Source organism: Miniopterus schreibersii, assembly GCF_964146895.1.
Source record: "Miniopterus schreibersii genome assembly, chromosome: 6".
NCBI classification, from domain to species: Eukaryota; Metazoa; Chordata; class Mammalia; order Chiroptera; family Miniopteridae; genus Miniopterus; species Miniopterus schreibersii.
This window is the reverse complement of record NC_138107.1, coordinates 41,924,537-41,946,263: the sequence shown is the minus strand read 5'-3', so window position 1 is coordinate 41,946,263 and position 21,727 is coordinate 41,924,537. Positions and strand designations below refer to the sequence as shown.

Below are 21,727 nucleotides of genomic sequence, written 5' to 3'. Positions count from 1 at the left end.
GTCTAAGATTTATTTGTGATCATCCTGAAGGATATGTTACTTAAATGAATCTCTTAGGGGAAATAAATGGATGAAAACTCCCATGAATTATTGTATATTTGATTTTATATTCATTCATGTTTAAACATAAGACTTAGGGGGAAATAGCATATATTATGTTCTTAAATTTGCTACAGATAAAATGTCTTTCCTATCATCTCCAATGATTTGTCTTTCTTAGCAAAACTTAAGTTATACTAACTTTGTCACTATATAGACTTCTGTTTGAAATAAGTGATCCCGTGACCAAGATTTTTGCAGTTTTCCTCAAACTTAGAAAAATCTGTTAGAGTGCAATTTGACTTGTATATTTAAAAAATGTATTAGTAATGAGAACACTTAGCAGTTTTTCCTTCCTCAGTATCTTCCTCATAATATGGTCCTACTCCCCAGAATGTGCTCGCTGAATTGACATGCTGTTCCCCTTTAGTAGATCCTGTATTTTTCTCTTCCCATGTTTTGCTCATACTTACTTCATGCTGCAAGTCTGTATGAGTGAATATTCTTCAAGGGTTACAACGTTCACTCCTCTATAATCGGTCCTTAAGTCACACAAAGTACTTTCTCTTTTTACTGTGTCCCCAGAATACATTTAAAACATTTTTTCCCTATAGTCTCTTTAATTACATGGAAAGTGCTGTACAACCATCTCCACTATTTCCAAAAATTTATATCCACCAAACAAATTCTGTAACCATTAAGCACTAACCCCCCCCCACCCCCCCCCAGCTCCTGATACCTCTAATCTTCTTTCTGTCACTATGATTTTGCCTGTTCTGGCTGTTTCTTATACATGGTCTCATACACTTTTTGTCCCTTTGTGTCTGGCTTATTTCACTTAGCATAATGTTTTTGAGGTCTATTCATTTTGTATCATGTATCAGAACGTCATTCCTTTTTATAGCTGAATGTTATTCCATTGTAAGTAACCCCACATTTTGTTTATCCATTTATATGATGAGGGAAACTAAGGTTGTTTTCACCTATTGACTATTGTAAATAATGCTGCAGTGAACATTATTAGCATGTAAGTATCTGAGTCCCTATTTTCAATTTTTTTGGATGCATACTTAGGAGTGGGATTGTGCTGAGTCGTAGGGCAATTCTATATTTAACTTTTCGAGGAACCATCAAACTGTTTTTCATAGTGGCTGCATCATTATCTATTCCTTACAGCAGTGTATGTGGCTTCTAATTTCACCACATCCTCTCCAATACTTGGTATTTTCCTTTTTTTAAAAATGATGGTCACCCTAGTAGATATGAAGTGCTAGGTAGCTCATTGTGGTTTTGATTTGCATTTTTTGCAATTCCTTCCTGGCTAATGATAGTGAGCATCTTTTTATGTGCTTATTGGCCATTTGTATATCTTCTGTGGATCAATGGCCAATAGGTAATAGAAATGTCTATTCAAGTTCTTTGACAGTTTTTTAATTGAGTTGTTCGTCCTTTTGTTGAGTTGCATGAGTTTTTTATTTTATTAAACTCTTATCAGATATCTGATTTGCATATTTTCCCTCTCATTCTGTAGATTGTCTATCCCAGCCTCTTTTGTTGATAGTTTTCTCTCTCCATTGAATGGATTTAGGACTCCTGTTAAAAAATCAATTGGCTGTGGACATCTGGGTTTATTTCTGTACTCTCAATTCTATTCCATTGGTTTGTATGTCTATCCTTATGTCAGCACCCCTTTTTTGATTACTGAAGCCTTGTAGTAAGTTTTGAAATTGGGAAATATGCGTCTTCCAACTTTGTTGCTCTTTTTGCAAGATTGTTTTGACTCTTCAGGGCCTCTTGCAACTTCATTTGACATTGAGGATCAGCTTTTCTGTTTCTGCAAAAAGACTGTTAGAATTTCGATAGGGGTTGCATTGAACCTGTGGATGGCTTTGGGTAGTACTGACATCTTGGAAATATTAAGTCTTCCTAAATTGGTGTTTTGAGACCAATTCCAATGCGGGGAGGGGTGGTTTCTCTGCACCAACAAGCAATTTTTAACACTAGATGGTGTCCTACAATTAAACTCAATTCTCGTGCTATCCAGAGATGGCATCAAATTCCATAGGTTGAGGTCTCAGTCCTATAAGACTGCCCCACTTCAAACATCATGTCAAGCTCAGGCTGTAGATTGGAGGTTCTAAGGATCCCCGCCTTGGACTTTAGATACCAGTCATCTTTAGTTACCTGTACTAGGACTTTAGTTACCTGTACTTCTAAGCGCCTTGCTATAAATCAGAGGTTCCCATGACCCCCTCCTAAGGTTTGATTAGTTTGCTAGAGCAGATCACAGAACTCAGAGAAACACTTTACTTACTGAATTATTGGTTTAATATAAAAGGCTATAACTCAGGAACAGCCAGATGGAAGGGATGCATAGGGCAAGGTATGGGGAAAGGGCATAGAGCTTCTATGCCCTCTCTGGGCACGCTACTCTCCCCCAATCTCCATATGTCCACCAACTTGGAACCTCTTTGAACTGGGCTTTTAGGGAGGCTTCTTTACACAGGATTGTTTAAATCATTACCTATTAGCCATGGACCCAGCCTCCAGCCCTTTTTCCCTGAGGTCAGAGGAGTGATACTGAAAGTTCCAAATCTTGAATCACGAGGTGGGCTCCTCTGGCTATCAGCCCCTATCCTTAGGTGTTTTTCAAAAGCCACCTCATTAACATAGCAAAAGAGCTTTATTACTCTCATCATTTAGGGAATTCCGAGGTTTTTAGGGTCTCTGAGCCAGAAAGAGGGTAGACCAAATAATTATTTCTTTATATAAATCACAGTATCACACTTCCTATGTATGAATATGGGATCTTTCCACATTTTTAAGTTTTTATCTCTTTCAGTAATGTTTTGCAGTTTTCAGTATACATATAATTCACTTCCTTGGTTAAATTAATTCCTAGGTATTTTGTGTTCTTAGATACTATTGTAAATGGACTTGCTTTCTTAATTTCTTTTTTGAATTGTTCATTGCTGTTTATAGAAACACAACCGATTTTTGATACTGTTAATACCACCAAAAATACTAAATTATTAGAAATAAATTTAACAAAAGTTGTGTAAGACCCATATATTGAAAACTACCAAACATTGCTGAAAGTCAGGAATGCTTAAATAAATAGATTTTCTGTATTCATGAATTAGAAAAATCAGTATTAAGTTGTTATTTCTCCCCTAATTGACCTATTGATTCAGTGTAATCCTAATTAAAATCCCAGTAGACTTATTTTTTATAGAAATTGACAAGCTTATTTTAAAATTTATGTGGAAATATAAATGCTGTATTAGATAAGAGAGTTTGGAAAAAGAAGAACGAAGTTTGAGGACTTGACCTGGTTTCAAAACTTATAAAGCTACAGTAGTTGAGACAGTTTGCTGTTAGCAGGAGGAAGGGCCTGTTTATCTATGCAGCACATTGGTGAGAATAGAAATATCTCTATCTATAAATAATTGGTTTTGACAAAGGTGCCAAGACAACTCAGTGAGAAAAAGATAATCTTTTCAACAACTGGTGCTGAATTGATTTGATTTCCATCTGGCGGTCAGTGAACCTAGTCCCTTACTTCACAGCATATAAATAAGTTAACCTCAAAATTACATACCTTAGCCCGGCCGGGCATGGCTGAGTGGTTGAGCATCGACCTAGGATCTAGGAGATAGAGGTTCGATTCCCGGTCAGGGCATGTGGCCAGGTTGCGGGCTCGATCACCAGTCGGGGGCGTGTAGGAGGCAGCGGATCAATGACTCTCTCATCATTGATGTTTCTGTCTCTCTCCCCCCTCCCCCTCTCTCCCCCCTTCCTGTCTCTGAAATCAATAAAGATATATTAAAAAAGAAAAGAATTACATACCTTAAAATAAGAGCTAAAACTATAAAATTTTTCTAAGAAAACATAGTAGAAAATTACAGTGATAGACAAAGATTCCTTAAAGAGGGCACAGAAAGCCCAAATTATAAAGATTTAAAACTGATGATTTTGAAAAGATGTTCAACATCACTAATCATCAAGGAAATGCAAATAAAATACACAGTGAAATATCACCTCTCACCAGTCAGGATCGCCATTATTAAAAAGTCAAAAGATAAATGCTGTTGAGGATGTGGAGAGCAAAGGGAACTATGTGCATTGTTGGTGGGAATGTAAATTGATACAGCTATTATGAAAAACAGTATGAAATTTCATCAAAAAATTAAAAATAGAACTACCATACAATCCAGCAATCCCATTTCTGGGTATGTATCCAAAAGAAATAAAACCAGTATCTTAGAACAGTATCTGCATTCCCATGCTTACTGTAGCATTATTCACAGTAGCCAAAAATTAGAAACAATCTTAAGTGTCTGTCGATGGATGAATGGATAAAGAAAATGTGGTATACATATACAATGGAATATTATTCAGCCTTAAGGAAGAAATCCTGCCATTTACAACAACATGGATGAACCTGGAGTATATTATGCTAAGTGAAATAAACCAGACACAAAAAGACAAATATCACATGATCTCACATATATGTGGAATCTTTAAAAAAAAAAAAAAGGTTGAACTAACCGAGAATGGTGGTTACCAGAGGCTGGGGGTAGGGGAAAAGGGAAGATGTTGATCAAAGGGTAAAAACTTTCAGTTATAAGATGAGTAAGTTCTGGGGACCTAATATATATCATGGTGACTATGATTAATAATGATAATGTATACTTGAAATTTGCTAAGAGAATATATCTTCAATGTTCTTACTACCAAAAAGAAAAATAAAGTAACTATGTGAGATGATGGATATGTTAATTAACTTGATTGTGGTAATCATTTCACAATGTATACATATGTCAAAACATCATGTTGTACACCTTAAATTTTTATTTCTCAGTCATACCTCAATGAGGCTGGAAGAAAAATGATTTTGACTTCACTAAAATAAAAAATAACTTTCAAAAGAAATTGTTATGAAATGAAAAGGCACAATAAAGACTGGTGGTAAATATTTGCAGCAGGTATATCCAGCCAAGGCTGTTATCCAGAATATATAAACAACTTTTGCAAGTGAGTGATAAGGAGATCACCCAGTAAAAACAAGGATACAATTTTGAACAGACTCTACACCAAAGAAGATACGTAGATAGCCAATAAGCAGATTAAAAGATATTCAACATCTTTTTTGGTCATTAGACAAATACAAATAAAAACTATGAGACTCACTTCAGAATTAAAAATTTAGAATTACAAAGACTGACAATACCTAGTCCTAGGATGAATGAGAAGCACATTGGTCTCTCATATATTACTCGTTGGAATAGCAAACGTTACAGCCACTTTGGAAAACAATTTGACAATTTCTTACAAAGTTAAACACACATTTACCATGTGACCCAGCCATTCTACTCCTAGGTGTTTATTCAAGAGTTATGAAGACATGTCCACACAGATGTTCAGAGCAGCATCAATCATGATAGCCTAAAACTGGAATAACCCAGATATCCATCAGTTTGTAAATGCTCAAACAATTTATGGTATATACATAAAATCGGATCCTAGTCAGTAATAAAAAAAGAACACTACCAATATGTGCACCAGCATAGATAAATTACAAAATCTTTGTTAAGAATTTCTTATGAATTCTAGAAAAGGTACAACTATAGTGATAGAAAGAAGGTCACTGTTGCCAGAGTTGTTGGTAGGGAATTGACTGCAAATGCCAGGAGGAAAATTTTTGGGTGATTGAAATGTCATGTATCATATTTTGATGATGGTTACATAATTGAATTCATTTTGCTAATTTCATTGGTTAATTTTATTCATTACAAATTATCCCACAGAGTTAAACATGATAAAACAAACATTTTTTAATGATCAAACTTATGTAAGCCACAGAAAATTTAGAAAGAATAACAAGCTTCATTCTTTTTTTTTGGCTTTCACAAACAAGGGTCTATGTACTTGGGCAGAAAAGGGGAAAAGCCATCAGTAAGAGGGTAGATACCTAGCTTTACTCATCAGTTGAAGATAACAAAAATTATGTTTGGAAAATAAGTAATTTGTACTATATTTAATAAGTCAAATGTTTATTTATTAGCTTCTTATTAACTGTTATCATTTTAATTCTCTTTAGAAATATAAACCTGGTCGTTGTGATGATATTTTGAAATGGAAGCCTCCCAGTCTGAATTCTGTGGATTTTCGCCTAAAGATAACAAGAATGGGAGGAGAAGGGTAAGTGTGCACCTGTGTTCCCTCACCATTTCTACGTGAACTGATGTTGTTTCTATAAGGCTTCATTGTTTACTTTATATTTTATGTATACTTTACAAAAAATTTAAAATACTGTATTTGACAATGTTTTTTATACACATATCTATATATCTACCTCATTTTCACAGATTTATCTTTGACCTTTTTATAGCTAACATTTTGTAGCATCCTTTAAACTTTATTTATTTTAGTCTTAAAAAATAGTTATTTCTAATATAAAAATGACCTTTGTTACATTGTAAAAGTGAAAATAGATTTTATTTGGAAGTAATCCTGCCAAGTATATTATAAATAAGATATGATCATTATTATAAATAAATGTTTTGAAATAAACTTTTTTTACTTTGAAGAAACTATGTTTGCATTTGCATAGCAAATATTTATCCATATTTTATTAGGGTAAAGTTTTAATTGTTGAATTTCATTAAGATTATTCATAATGTTCATTAAGTTTTAATTTTTTTTACTTATTGGTTAATCTTTTTTAAGTGACTGCATTGTTTTATTTCACCTTGTTCCATAAAATTTTATTGCATCTTATCTAAGTAAATACATAATAGCAACATAAGAAATGTTTAATCAAGGAAATCATAAAGTGACGGTAAATAAGATGATGCTGGCAGAGAGATTAAAAGTTTATCGATGCATGTTATGAAATCCATTTTACTTGCCAAAGGTAAACCACAGGTTTGCTTTTTTGTAGTTAATGGAATGAAGGATATGTATGTGATCAGAAGATTGTTTCTTAAGCGACTGCATTTTTAAGTAAAGGATACTGTGTACTGTGTTGAATCTTAAGTAAAAAAGGGAGTTTAATAAGTCATGTAGGTGTCAATTAAAAAATAGAGTATTTAATATTTTACATCCTTAAATAAGAGTTTGTGATTTAATAGCAAAGCACAGTTTAGTAAGAACAGTTATCTGGGACCCCAGATAATGTTTAGGCATTTTGCTCTGTATTGGTCTGATTTAATACAAGGATAGATAAATTTTTGAACATTTATAGGAATATTTATGTGTGTGTGTGTGTGTGTATATATTTATTTCATCAAGTAATATAAAAGATTAGATAAGAGAAATAATACTGGCAACCCAGAATATCTATACACCGTATACTTTGTCAGGAAGAAGAATCTTGAGTTTATTACTTATCAATACTATCCAAATATATAATTTTTCTTATTTAATCTTTGGATAAATGTTGATATTAATACCAATATCAATTAATAGTTTATGAATGATAAGTGATATAGCAATTATATTGATATACTATTGATATGAATAATTAAATATTATTAATACATATTTTGGGGAAACTGCCCCAAAACTATATTTATATTTTAAATCTTTGGATAAGGATTGCTAAGTAGTAAATCCAAGTTTATTCTTCCTGACAAAGTTTCTGGTGTACAATTATTCTGGGTCATCAGTTTACTGTGGAACATACACATCAGTGGAGTGTAGGCTTGGTTTGTCTTCTGGAAGTGCCTTATAGCAGACCACATCACTTCTAAAACAGTGGCGGCTGAGGCATTGTTTCTGATGAGGCCACCCACACCCTTGTTCTCCCCTGCCCTGCCCTGCCCTCCCTTCCCCTCCCCTCCCCTCCCCTCCCCTCCCCTCCCCTCCCCTCCCCTCCCCTCCCCTCCCCTCCCCTCCCCTCCCCTCCCCTCCCCTCCCCTCCCCTCCCCTCCCCTCCCCTCCCCTCCCCTCCCCTCCCCTCCCCTCCCCTCCCCTCCCCTCCCCTCCCCTCCCCTCCCCTCCCTCCTTCTCCCCTGCCCTCCCCTCCCCTCCTCTCCCTCCCTCTCCCCTCCTAAATCTTCTATTTTGCCTAATTCTATATTTATAATATTTAGTTAGAGTATAAACCCTTGTGTGTTTTTATTGAGTTTTGAAAAATCATTTTGTTTTGCTTTCTACAGATCATAATTCTTAGCAGTACTTAAAAGCTACATGTGGCTATATGTAAAATGTCTATTTTTCTAAGTAGCAAAAATGAAAATACTAATATTTTTCCTGCAATTGTCCATTGCTGTTAAGTAGAGCAAAATGTAATTCAGTTTGCTAGTCTGCCATCCTAATTTTGTTTTCATTCTTAAGTATATATTTAAAATATATTTTGATCTTTAAAAATTCTACCTATTTAATGTCTTTTTACAACAAATTGAATTACTTTTGATTCTAGTGCATCTTTAAAACACACTAAAATGTCAGCATTGAAGGTGATTTTCTGATAAGAATATTACACTGGTATAGGTACATAATTTATTTATGTAACATGACTGTCAGTTTTCAAAAATAGGGTATTTAATATGAAATATAACATGTTAACTATTACTAAAACATGTATTATTCAGTTAGCCAGAGTTATATGGTTTTTAATGTAAAGAATGTTATGTATTATAGTAGTTTTCACTATAAGTGACTGTAAATATAATGTTATGTTAGATGCAATATGTTAGAAACCATTGTAAGAAATATGCCTGTAATAGTTTGAAAAGAGAGTAGCCATGTCTCTGAATCATCAGAATCACAGCATGTGTCCAGTGAAATGGAACTAAGATATTAAAATGCCATGAGACAAGCTAATTTCTTTTCTTGATTATACTTATAAATATTTCTACAAAGCTTAGAATGGAGTAGAAATTCTTGAAAGGCATAATGTAAATACCAATCTTTGAAAATGTCTGTAGTGATTTTTTTATGATATTTTAGACCTTCAAAGTATGGTTTTGAGTCTCACTTAGCTGCTATAATAAAGTAGTTAAAGTATAGATTCCAGTTTGATTAAAATTTAATACAGATAGAAAAATTTATTGCGTTAAATGCTCTGTTGATGGCAATTAAAATCTAAACTTTGCTCTTTTCACTCCTTTTAGTATCATTTCTAAAAATTTGAGAAATATCAACTTAACATTGTCTTATGGCTTAAAATAACTAATGTATCTTAGCAACTTACACTGCGTAGACATATAATATAGACTTTCATCTGAGAACAGTACATTGTTTTAAAAATATTGTGTTTATATTACCTAATCTGTAACCAAAAACTATGGTCATTGTCAAAAGCTAGGATTATGAGGTAGTCTGTATTCTGGAAAGTGCAAACTCTTGAGTATAATGTCAGTGACTTACAGCAGTCATTATAAACTTATTATTTGTATATCATAGTAGCTTAAAGGACAAATTCTAGAACCAGACTACTTGGGTTTAAATCTCCTTGTTAGCTGCGTGACCTTGAGCACATTTCTTTTTTCTGTGCCTCAAATGACCCATTGATAAAATAGGAATTGCCCTCATAAGACTTTTGTGAGGATTAAATAAGCTAATACATAGAAAATGATTTAGAGCAAATGACACTCAGTAAGCATTTAAATGTTTCTTATTATTTTTGTTGTTTTAATCTGATTTAAAAGTCACTCCTACAGTTTTGGTGTTTGAACTGTGTAAGTTTAATTTTCTGTGTGAATCATTTTCTGTTTGATTTCAGTCCCTGTTAATTTTTCCTTTTTAATATGAATATATCTTCAGCTTACTTGTGTAATTAATCATAAATTGTTAAACAACTGTAGAGCAGGAATATAACAAAGAATATACCAAAAAAGATTTATTTATAGAATTTTTTTGGTAACAAATGTCTTAAAATCACCTTGGCAATATATATAGTGGTTAAGAACATGGGTTGGCCAAGATTGCACAGAATCAAATTCTAGCTCCACTACTTCATCTTTCTAAGCTTCCTCATCTATAAAATGTCCACTTAATTGTGCTTACGTCATCAATTTGTTGTGAAGATTTGTTCATACTCTATATGTAACTGCAGGAGTGAACAAAGTAAATATGGGTTTGGCCCTTATAGACTTCACAATTACAAGCTAGTAGACTAAAATGGGAAAATATTATTACACTGCGAGGTTTTGTAGGTATTAAGAAAGATGATGCATTAAAGGAGCTCAGCATAGAACTCAATCATTTTTGTCATTTTGATGGTTATAGTTATTTTAAGCTTTGCAGAAAGTCTGGTTATGTCATAGATTAAAAATATAACAAATTATCACCTGATCATCCTAAACTCTTTCTTTAACTGAAAGACCATGATGGCATTTTAGGTCCCTGGCAATTAGTTTCTGTTTAAAGTTATTATCTGGTAATCTCTGGTTGACCTGAGTAGTCTTTTTTCTTTTTCTTTTTTTATTTATTTATATATATCTTTATTGGTTTCAGAGAGAGGAAAGGAGAGGGAGAGACAGATAGAAACATCAATGATGAGAGAGTCATTGATCGAGACCACAACCCGGGCATGTGTCCTGACTGGGAATTGAACCCCGATCGCCTGGATCCCAGGTCGACGCTCAACCGCTGAGCCACGCCCGGCCGGGCTGAGTATTCTTTTTTTCCCAGTGCCCAGTCACTCTAGCAAATGCTGATGGTCCTTTAAAGAACGATTGGAGGGAGATGTATAGCAAGGTCTGCACATTTTTGGCTGAAAAAGTCCAGATAGTAATTATTTTAAGGTTTGCTAGTCATAAGTCTTTATCTCAACTCTTCATCTCTGCCATTACAGTGCAAAAGTGGACATAGACATTATGTAAATGAATGAATGTGGCTGTATTCTAATAAAATGTTACTTACAGAAACAGGTGTCAGGTCAGATGTGGCCTGTGGGCTGTAGCTTGCCAGCAGCAGATTTACACTTTACAGTATACCTGTTTACACTTGTGGTAGTGTTGCAAGGTCCTTCTTCAAGGGGATTTGGCTCTCTTCCTTCTATCAAGAGGCTTAGGTTTTAGCCAGCTCAGGTCTATGCACTTGAAGTTGAGAAATGCTAGCTTCATAGAAAATAACATAAAATAAGTAGAATCGACTACATAATTTTACTTTACTTCCTACTGAAAATATATGAAAATGTCTTCTTACTCTGCTGACTAGTGTGTTGTTTTTTTCTTTTGCTCAGATTTATTTAAAAGATAGAATGGTGAATTTTATTTTTCATGCTTATTTGAACTGGTGTTATTAGTTTTAAGAAAGAAATTATAGTGGTAAAATAGAGTGTTAAAAAAGTTATTGTTTAAGAAAAGATTGAGTCAGCAAAAATATAGCTAATAAACTATATGTGGGGGGAGGGGGAGTAATTTCTTTGCCAAGCAGAGCCTTTTTCTTCTTTTTTCTTCTTTTTTCTCCCTCTGCCTCTATTTTGGAATGAATGCCTAACTCTTTTATATACATTTTATTAAGTATTATTTTAAATAAGTGAAATGAGAGGTAAAATGCTAGTATAACTAATATTGTAATACACTTAATGACTGAGCTGTTTGGCATATATCTGATCTTACTTTTGGGGGTATAACAGTGGGTATTTTCATCTGTTAGCAAATGGCCCAGAGTAACTGCTTTGGTTATCCTATTTGAAAATATTCTCATCATTCAAACATATTTTAAGATAGATGCTTCCTTGGGTTTCATTCTTTTGAATTGTTATTGTATCAAATTCTTTTTTTAAAAAAAATATATTTTTACAGATTTCAGAGAGAAGAAGGGAGAGGGCGAGAGAGAGAGAAACATCAATGATGAGGGTCATTGATCGGCTGTCTCCTGCACACCCCCACTGGGGATCGAGCCTGCAACCCAGGCATGTGCCCTGACTGGGAATCGAACCTTGATCTCCTGGATCATAGGTTGATGCTCAACCACTGAGCCATGCTGGCTGGCTATATAAAATTCTTGATTATGTTTTATTTCCAGTGTGGACTGGGAGAGGAAAGGAAAAGCAATAGCTAACTTTTCAGTTCCTCTGCCTTGCTACCTATTAGATTAGTAATTCCCGATAACTCTTTCATTTCTTCCTCCCTACTTGTAGAAAATCTTTCCTAGGCCATATACCAAAAATAAATACCATATAGTCAGAGCACCTATGAGTAACTAGTTGGAGAACAGCATGTGGTTTCAAAACATCTGCTTATGACCTCACTGGAGTCAGACTACTTTCTTTCACTTGTTAATTTACTGAAGAGGAATTGGTATCGCCTTTGTTTCATCATTTGGTTCTTTGCAGTTTAACTTTTATATTTATTCACTTTAAATTATTGTTTACGATGAGAACATTTTGCTTGTTTTCTAATGTATGTTTTCCCTACTTGCAGTTTCTCCAAGTTTATGTTTTGAGAAGCTTGTTACCTACCTGGTAGATATCTCTGGGGAATATTGTATAGATTAAATACTAGTTAAATTTCTACTTTGAATCACATTGAAGGTGGTGGGGAGAGAACTAGTCCAAAAAATCTAAGAACACAGTATTTGACTAGACCCTCTTAAGGGTTGGATGGCAAGAACTGTAAACAAGTCTTTTTTAATGTTTGTTTTTTACAGTGCTGGGGGTGTAGAATTTCTCTTATAACCATGCATGTTTCTTTTATTTTGAGACTGTTTGGGGTGGGGGGATCTTATGTTGTACATTTCCAGTTAGTCTGTCCTTATATAATTTAAATTTAACAGCATTTATATATTACAAGATTCCTTTTTTTCTTTCCTTCATTTTTACTTTTTTGTTCAGATTCATTTGTTTTTTGTATAGTCATTTCTTGAGTGTTTTTCTCAGATGGAGCCACATAGGTTATTACTTTGAATTCTTGCATATCTGCAAATATCTTTTTCCTGACAGGTTAATATGTCTTACCTAAGTATAGAATTCTTGAGGTGCAGCTGTTTTCTCTCTTTTTGATTGCCTTTTGACTCCAGTGATAAAGATGAGAAACCTAATGTCAGTTTGGTTTTTTTCTCCCTCTCCTTTATGGGTTGCCTTGCTCTTATTTTTCTTTATCAGCTCATTGGGGATCAAGTCTGGTTGTTGGAGTGCTGTAGTAAATGGTGGCAGTCTGCACAAGATGGAAAAATATGTGTTATCCCAGTATATTGGTTAGGTAGAAGCTTCCAGTTTCCTGCAGTAAATAACCGGGGAAGCCTCCCTGCCTTGCTTACTCTGTACATTCTCCCACCTCAGGCCTCAGACATTTCCAGCCTTAGCTCTTAGCAGGCCAGGACGGTCAGGCCCGTCACCTGCTCCAATGTTCACCTTATCTTTGGGATTTTCACAGATTTCTGTGGTGTGTGCTCTTCCCAGGATTTACTAATTTTCGGTCTTCATCTTGGGGCACTTTCCAGCCTATGGAGGAGAAAGCCACAAATCCCTTCTCTTGCCAGGGAACCCTGAAATTCCACACCTCACTTTTACCCAGAAGACACTTGGCTTGAAAGGCTGCTAATCTGGAGTTCCATATGAGGAGTGAGACATATTTAAATCATCACCTTCCTAGGATCCTTAATCTTTTTCATTCTCAAGTAGTCCTTCTCCTGTGCTTTTTGGACTTGTCATTGTTTATTTATTTTTGGTTTTTATGTAATTTCTTGTTTTATGAATTTTGATCACAGAAATGTTCCTGAACAACCCTTCTCCCTTCCCCTTCCCCCTGGAAGTCAGCTTGGACTGCTGTAACAAGATATCATAGTCTGGGTGGCTTCAACAGCAAACCTATTTCCCACAACCTGGAGGCTGGAAGCCTGAGATCAGAGTGCTAGCATGGCTGGGTTCTGGGAATGGGCCTGCTGCTGGGTTGCCCACTTCTCACTGTATCCTTACATGATGGAAAAGAGCTGTAGCTTTCTGGCCACTTCTTATAAGGACACTAAACTTATTCATGAGGGTGAGACCTCCCAAAGGCCTACCTCAGAGTTTCCTCACATTGGTGATTAGATTTCAGCCTACGAATTTTGAGGGAACACATACATTCAGTCCGTAATAGAAGTAGTAGAGATTTTCCTTGTGCTCTGCCACTTTAACTTCTTTTGTCATCATCTTTAAGTTTGTCAAAGGCTTTTTAGACCCATATTCTCCTAAATATCTGACCCTAGAGTGAGACTCTGTCTCTTGAGACTCCTGTGTTTAAGACAAGAAACTCAGTATGCTCTTCGGTCACTAGCCTGCTTCTCTTGCTCTTGGTTAGTGTAATTTGTGACCTTGGATATAAGTAATGTGCACTGTGTTTTTGTTTTTTCTTTATCTTTCAAAAATTTTGTTGGAATTTATGTTTTAATTATATAATCATATTTTTAACAATTATTTAAACTCCTTCCTATTCTTACTGGATCTGATGTTGATTGAATCCTTGACTTTATTTTTCCCCCAGAGTTTTTCTCTCAGTTCAAGTATATTTTCACATAATATTTAAAGAAGTATGCTTATTTAGTATTTTTTCATGATCATAAATCTTTCTATTATGGATTAATTTGCCAAAAAAAAAATTATTACCTTAATGTTAGGAGGAAATAAAAGGCCATTTTATAATAGCCGTCTCAGATTCACGTAGTAATTAAAATTGTAAAAGTTAATTTGAAATACTAATGCTATTATTTCTCTTTTTTTCTAAGAAACTTTTTCTTCAGACAGTATAAAAAACATTTTTTGCTTTTAGAATCTTTATAATGTCTTTAGGCCATCAGAAATCTATAAATTGTCCTTGAAAAGTAGAGTATTCCATTTACTCCTAAAAATATATTTCTAAGTTTGTATTGTATACATAAAGGAGAGTTATTTTCTGTTACATTACATTAGTCTACTGCAGAAACAGTTGTGTTTAAAATGAAAATATTACTAAGCCTTAGTAAAATGAAACACTTATGTTGTAGTCCAGTGGCTTATATCTGATATAATTATGGATGGAATTTTAAAAATTAGCAATTTGTTACAGTTTGTTGTATTATGATTTGGCCTGAGGTACTTATGAAGTTACCATGTATTTATTGCTAAGCACTGCACATTCAAATTCTTATTTATATCTTCAGGGTAAAAAGAGGAAAGATTTGAGCCACTGTGCATTCCTCATTTAAAATCAATTATAGAATAAATGAAATAGCTCTGATAATTAAAATAATTGCAAAATAATTAGTAATAAAATTACATTCTTTTAACTTTCACAGTCTTTTTTGAACCAAGCCATTTAATTTGGTTTAAAGAGTTAATTATGACAGCAGGATATTTAATATCCTCTAGCATATGACAGCTTCAAAATATAAATATGGTAATTTATTGTAAAAAGAAAGCTAGGGCACATCATTGTTAATGCAGTCCTTTTATCTCTGGAAAATGGAACTCATATTAAGCTTTGAATCTCAGGGGAGAGAATATGGGGGGAGGGTATGGAAGGAGCTCATTTTGTTCTTTGTGTACATCAGAAAAGTATCTTAGCAAACTGGACTTCTAAGTGTTGAATAATGGGATAGTAGGAACAGTTATGATCCAAGACTTTTTGTAAAGCTACATATAATGGTGATGCTAGTGGTTGATTTTAATATAGAATTTTATATTATTAGCACCTGTTATTTATGATCTTTGTTTAAAACATTATACTTAATTGTAGGAAATGGATATCACTGTGTAATAGGAATTTAAGCTTTAGATTTTCTAAAAGCTCATATATTATATCAGCACTGTCCGATGTAAAATACTACAGATTTAACAATTGTATTTATAATAAATTACCATCTTATTTTCTTTTAATTAGAAACCCCTAAAAACTGGAAGTTTTCTGTATCTACAGCTCAAAGATACCTCATGTTTATATTGATAAACAGAAGCCATTGCAGGTATCAGGCATATGTTTTTAGTCATCAAAGGCTGGCAAGATTATGTAGCTTTTAAAAAAGTACATTATATTTTCATCTAAATTATATGTAAGTATCAAGAATATTTTTACTGACCATTATACTATTATATGAGTTTTTCAAGTATTAAATTTACCTCTTTAGGGTAATGTAATTTTTATAAGTAGAGCTAGAATATGTATTATTTAGATTTAAAAATTACATGGGCACTTGAATATGGGTTTATTTGAGAAAGTATAGTACATATTACATAGTCTCAAGGGATTTTAGAATAAATTAACTGTAAATTACATGAATTCATTACTATGAAACAAAGACCTTTTCAGAATCTAATTTATAAAAACAATCACTACCCTACTTGTTTTCCATTTACCTTTAGATTTTCAGCATAGTAAGTAATAGTGCTAGTTATAACTGATTAATCACTATTCGGTAAGCATTTATTGAAAACCATTATGTGCAAACTAGGATGGTAGGTGCTGGGACTAAAAAGATGGATAAGCCCTACTCTGAAGATATGAGCAGCTTGAGTAAGGAGACGGATATAAACACCATTGTGAAAAATGCTGTACTATCAGTATGAATAAAGTGCTCCAGGAGCCTAATCTTATATTACATATAAAAATATTTTAATTGTCAGTAATAGCACAAAAAAGATTCCAAAGAAGATGGTTTATTTGAGTAGAAGTTTGTAAATACATAGACCTGGCATTCAAGACATAAAATATAGTTTGAAATAAGTCATGAAATCACATGCAGTATTTATTGAATAACTAGAGTTTATGGCACTGGAGGCTGGAATAAAGTAGACCAGGAACAGATTGTGATAGACCAAGAGTAAAGAGTACCAAAAGTAAAGCCAGAGTAAATAGCCCTGGCCGGTGTTGCTCAGTGATTAAAGCGTTGGCTTGTGCAACGAAGGGTTGCAGGTTCAATTCCCTGTCAAGGGCATGCACCTGGGTTGTGGGTTCGCTCCCCGCCCCCATTCGGGGCTTGTGCGAAGGCAACCAGTAGGCAACCAGTTGATGTGTCTCTCTCACATAGATGTTTCTCTTGCTCTCTCCTCTTCCCTTCTACTCTCTCTGAAAAGCAATAGAAAAAATATCCTCAAATGAGGATTAACCAAAACAAAAAGCAAGGAATTAGAAGTGATGATTGATGTTAGTTGTAAAATGCCCAAAAGTCAAATTAATGACAACTGAGATTACTGACCTTTGGATTCAAATTTAGTTTTTGTATTTTAATATTCAGCTTCTTTTCTAGACTGCTATGATGTATTTCACATCACATTTTTATATGTCCTAAAATCTGTCCAGGATAGTTATTTTGATCTGTCTGTATTGAGAAATATGTTGTACTTTAAAAAGTTATAAAGCCCTGGCCACGTGGCTCAGTTGGTTGGAGCCTCTCTCTGCTTTTAGCATGTCTTCCTCACTAAGCTTAATCATTTCTAGCTTTTGGTTTAAAGTGAGAGATATGCAAATCTTTCACTTGAATACTTAGGGGCCATGGTAAGGTTATTGATTGGCCTAACTTCAATTAGTTGTCTCACGGAATAGGGCGGCCCGAGGACAAGGAAAGAGATGGGGGAATGGCCAGTCTGTGGAGCAGTTAGACATGATGATATTTATTGATTGTTAGCTATTTCATATGGGCATCATTCATGGCACCCCAAAACAATCACAATAGTAGCACCAAAGATCACTATAACAAATATTGTAATAATGAAAAGTTTGAAATATTGCAAGAATGATCAAAATGTGACACAGAGACACGAAGGGAATAAATGCTATTGGGAAAATGGCACCGATCGACTTGCTTGACACAGGGTTGCCCCAAACCTTTAATTTCTAAAAACCGCAGTATCTGCAAAGCACAATAAAGCAAAGCTCAATAAAACAAGGTATGCCTGTACCTTCTATCAACTATTCTAATTTAATGTAGTCAAAGTGAAAAATACTTTGAGAACAGGAATTGTGCAATTCCTGTTGGACTTAGGTGGCATTTGTAATGAGTCTTAAAAGATAATTCACCAACTGCATAAGTCTAGGGAGGGCTTTCCTAGGAGAGGAAACTGTGTGTCTAAAGCATAAAGACATGAAATGCCTTAAAAAAAGTATTGCCTGTTGTCTTATGTAATTAATTCCTTGCAGGCTTTAGGGATTAGAAATATTTAATGTAAATTTTTACTGTATGAGTAGTCACATCCTACTTACCCAGTAAGTGGTTGCTCTTATTGTTATAATGTTCAGATATGTAATTTCAAAATCAAGGCTTATTTTCCCAAAATCATAAGTATATAACATACTATTAAACTTTAATTTAATTATGACAAAGATGCCAGCATTAATTAAAAGTACTTATTTATTTCATGAAGAAACTGATATACATTAGAAAATAATAATACAGCATAACCGAGTATGTTCTAGAAATATAAGGGTGTGTCAGTGAAATTAACAAAATTCATTAGAGATAAAGACAAAAATTATATAATCATCTATAATTGACAGTATTTGTTACACATTCATTTAAAAACCATTCAGTAAAATAGGAATTAATGGATACTTCCTTAATGTGATAAAATGTAAATCCCTCACCAAAACCCACTATCTAATTTCACTAGAAAAGTTAGATTCACTAGAAGTGTTCCTGTTACACTCACAACTGGAATCCTACTTTTGCCCCATACTGTTTAATGGTCATTATCTACTCTACTATGTAATATTATATTGGAGGTATTAGCCAATCAGTTTTATAAGACAAAGCAATTTAAGGCTTGCAAATTAGAAAGGAAGGAGTAAAACTATTTCTTTTTAGATGATAGGATTTTATCTGGAAATCCAGAGAAATCTACAAAACTCAGTACAAACAATGAAAATTTTTTGTAAAGTTCCACAGCCTTATATGTGCAAAATAAAAAATCAGTTTGAATATATAATGGAAGAGAAGATCCTATTTACAATAGGAAAGAGAAAGTAAAATACTTAAGTACCAGCATATAAGAAAGGTACAAAATATATATGAAGAAAACTATAAAACACCTTTGAAAGTCCCCCAAATAGACAAATATTTGGAAAGACATACCCTGCATGTTCTTGGATAGAAAAACTCAACATAAAGATGTCAACCTGAGGTAATTTATAAATCTAACCCAATTTCAATAAAAATGTCATTGATTTTTTTCTGATTCATGGGGTGACATGAATTGATTTTATAGTTTATTTGGAAAGATAAAAAACAAGCAAAAATTATTAGGAACATCTTGATAGAAGAACACCTGGGATCTCTTAGGACTATATGATGGCAGAGAGCAGGAGAGTGGACATAGCACTGAGTCAGCACTGTGAAGGTATATTGTTGACTCTATCAGGTAAAACAAACTGCTTCTGTAATTCTTTAGAGATTGGAATGGAGAAAAAGACATTAGCCAGGTCAGTAATTGCATACCAACTACCAAAGACTGCTAATTTGCTCCAGTAAAGATCTGGAACAACAGCTGCAATTGGAGACACCACCTGCTTAAGTTTACAATACATAATAGTCCACAGTATTACTGCAAGATCCATCTGATATACACACAGTTCAGACTGGTAAGTTAAATGGGAAGGGCTAGGTATTACTGTTCCTTATTCTTTCAAGTTTTAATGGTAACACTAATCTCTGCAGTGCCCACAAGGGTACAGTATTGCTTCTGGAGTTCTATCGTATTATCCAGGGGAAGTGCCAGGAGCCTGTACTTATGCCTTTCTATTATAATGACCCTAAACACAAGGAAAAGAGAGTGCCTGTGGAGATTCAGCTAGGTGCCAGGTATGTCTATTCCAATTATGCTTTCAGGAACAGGAGAAATAAGTACAGGGCGAGTCTGTGGATTAACTGGGTTTATTGTGAGTCAAACTTGTGTTAAGATTTCCCCTGTCATTTGACCTTGTTAAGTCCTCACTGATTTTTGGGCCATAGTGGTGTTTTGTGTTTCCAAGAGTTAGCATCAGTTCTCCAGAGTCAGTATGTAGTAATCTTGGAAAGGTCTCGATACTTTATTTTTCTCCATGGCAGTGTTGCTCTATGAAAAAGTAACAGGCTCATCTGGGGGAAGGTTCCGTAGAAAATTTATAGCTGTGGCAACACTGCAGGGTCTTTTCTTAAAGGGGACTTTGCCTCCCATTCCATCACCGGGGATCAAACCCACAACTTAGGTATGTGCCCTCACCAGAATCGAACCTGTAACCTTTTGGTGTACGGGAATGTGCTCCAACCAACTGAACCACCGGGCCAGGGCTTTTTAACTTATTTTTTGAGGACAGATGCTACCCATCTTGTTTTTTGTTTTTTTGTTTTTTAATATGTCTTTATTGATTTCAGAGAGAGGGAAGGAGAGAGAGAGAGAAATGTCAATGATGAGTCATTGATCGGCTGCCTTCTGCACGGCCCCTACTAAGGATCAAGCCGGCAATCCATGCGTATGCCCTGACCAGGAACTGAACCTCGATCTCCTGGATCAGAGGTTGACATTCAACTGCTGAGCCACGCTGGCCTGGCTTTTTAACTTTTTATAAATTTTGTTGATGTTCTTTTAAAAACTAAATTTCAACCCTTTTGTATATATATATACACACACATATATAATATATATATATGAGATAGATTTTAATAGTAGCTTCATATAACAGTTCAAATTTTGGATTTGCTTGAGTTTTATGATAAAATTAAGCAGTGTGAGCTTAGATACATGGAGCATGTGTTAGGCAGAACATAATTTAAAAACCTTTTTACACAGAAGTTACATGGGGGAAATATATCCTAATTCTAAAGTGTGAAATTTGAACTGGCAGAATTGTAAACATTTTTAACATTTTAAAGTCTTTTCAATCTGTTCTATGTGAGTTGCAATTTAAAAAAAAAATCTGCTTTTGTTACATGATAGAAAATAATTCCTAAAAGCAAAACCTTTCTTCTGTTTAATTACTTTCTATTTCCACACACAAACATAAATCTTGTCTTCAGCTTTTCAAATTGTCATTAAGGACCATTGAATTATTTTTTTTAAATCAATGAGCCTTCTTAGTTTTGAATATGGGAAACCGATAGTTTGCCCTTTCCTGTGATGCTTAATCTTTCATGTCTCACCTGCTCCTACATTACAGCTTCCTCTTAGCCCTTTAATAGATTTGTGCTGTCATTTTTGCCAACTACTTTATTGACCCTATATATTTATACTTCATTTGTGCCATATTTAATGAGCAAATGTTGTGCCCAATGGATAAGAAAATGTTAAAATGTCTATCCAACAGTGGCAGGGATATAACCAAGTGAAGTTGTAATACTATTTTTGAAGCTTGTATAGACAGATATTGGAAGGTTATTGTATCTTAGAACTTATAAAAATAGATTTTTTCTATTTAATTGTTCCATAGGTTTTTTTTTATGTTAAAAGATATTTATTTAACAATATTAGTGGATGTCTTTCCTGTCGTATCTCTTGCTACCTCCCTTTGCTCTTCTGTATTTTCCATCCTGCTCATCTCTTGTCCAGCTAGAAGTATTTCAATTGTGAATTGTTGGGTAGTGACACAACATGAAGAGTCCTCTAACTTAAAAAACTCCTTACAAAAGCCTTCCGTTCCATAATTTTGCTTTACTTTTGTCTTTTAGCAGTTTAAGAATAATAGTATTATTTATTGAATGCTTCTAATGTGCTGCATTTCCCTTGTACAAGTATTTTATAAATTCTTTGGGCTACTGTGAAAATCAGATGAAGTTTTTCTGTTACCTTTTGATCTTTCCAACATAT

The 21,727-nt window shown here is 34.2% G+C and overlaps 1 protein-coding gene across 5 annotated transcripts in view; it reads left to right on the top strand.

Annotated features, from left to right (window-relative positions):
- RNGTT (RNA guanylyltransferase and 5'-phosphatase) overlaps nucleotides 1-21,727 on the top strand; it is a 181,716-nt gene that overhangs the window by 104,476 nt on the left and 55,513 nt on the right. For all 5 annotated transcript variants that reach the window (XM_081140257.1, XM_081140260.1, XM_081140258.1 and 2 more), the window contains one exon: nucleotides 6,143-6,243. In XM_081140257.1, coding sequence (XP_080996383.1) covers nucleotides 6,143-6,243 — 101 coding nt within the window. The remainder of the gene's footprint in view (nucleotides 1-6,142; nucleotides 6,244-21,727) is intronic.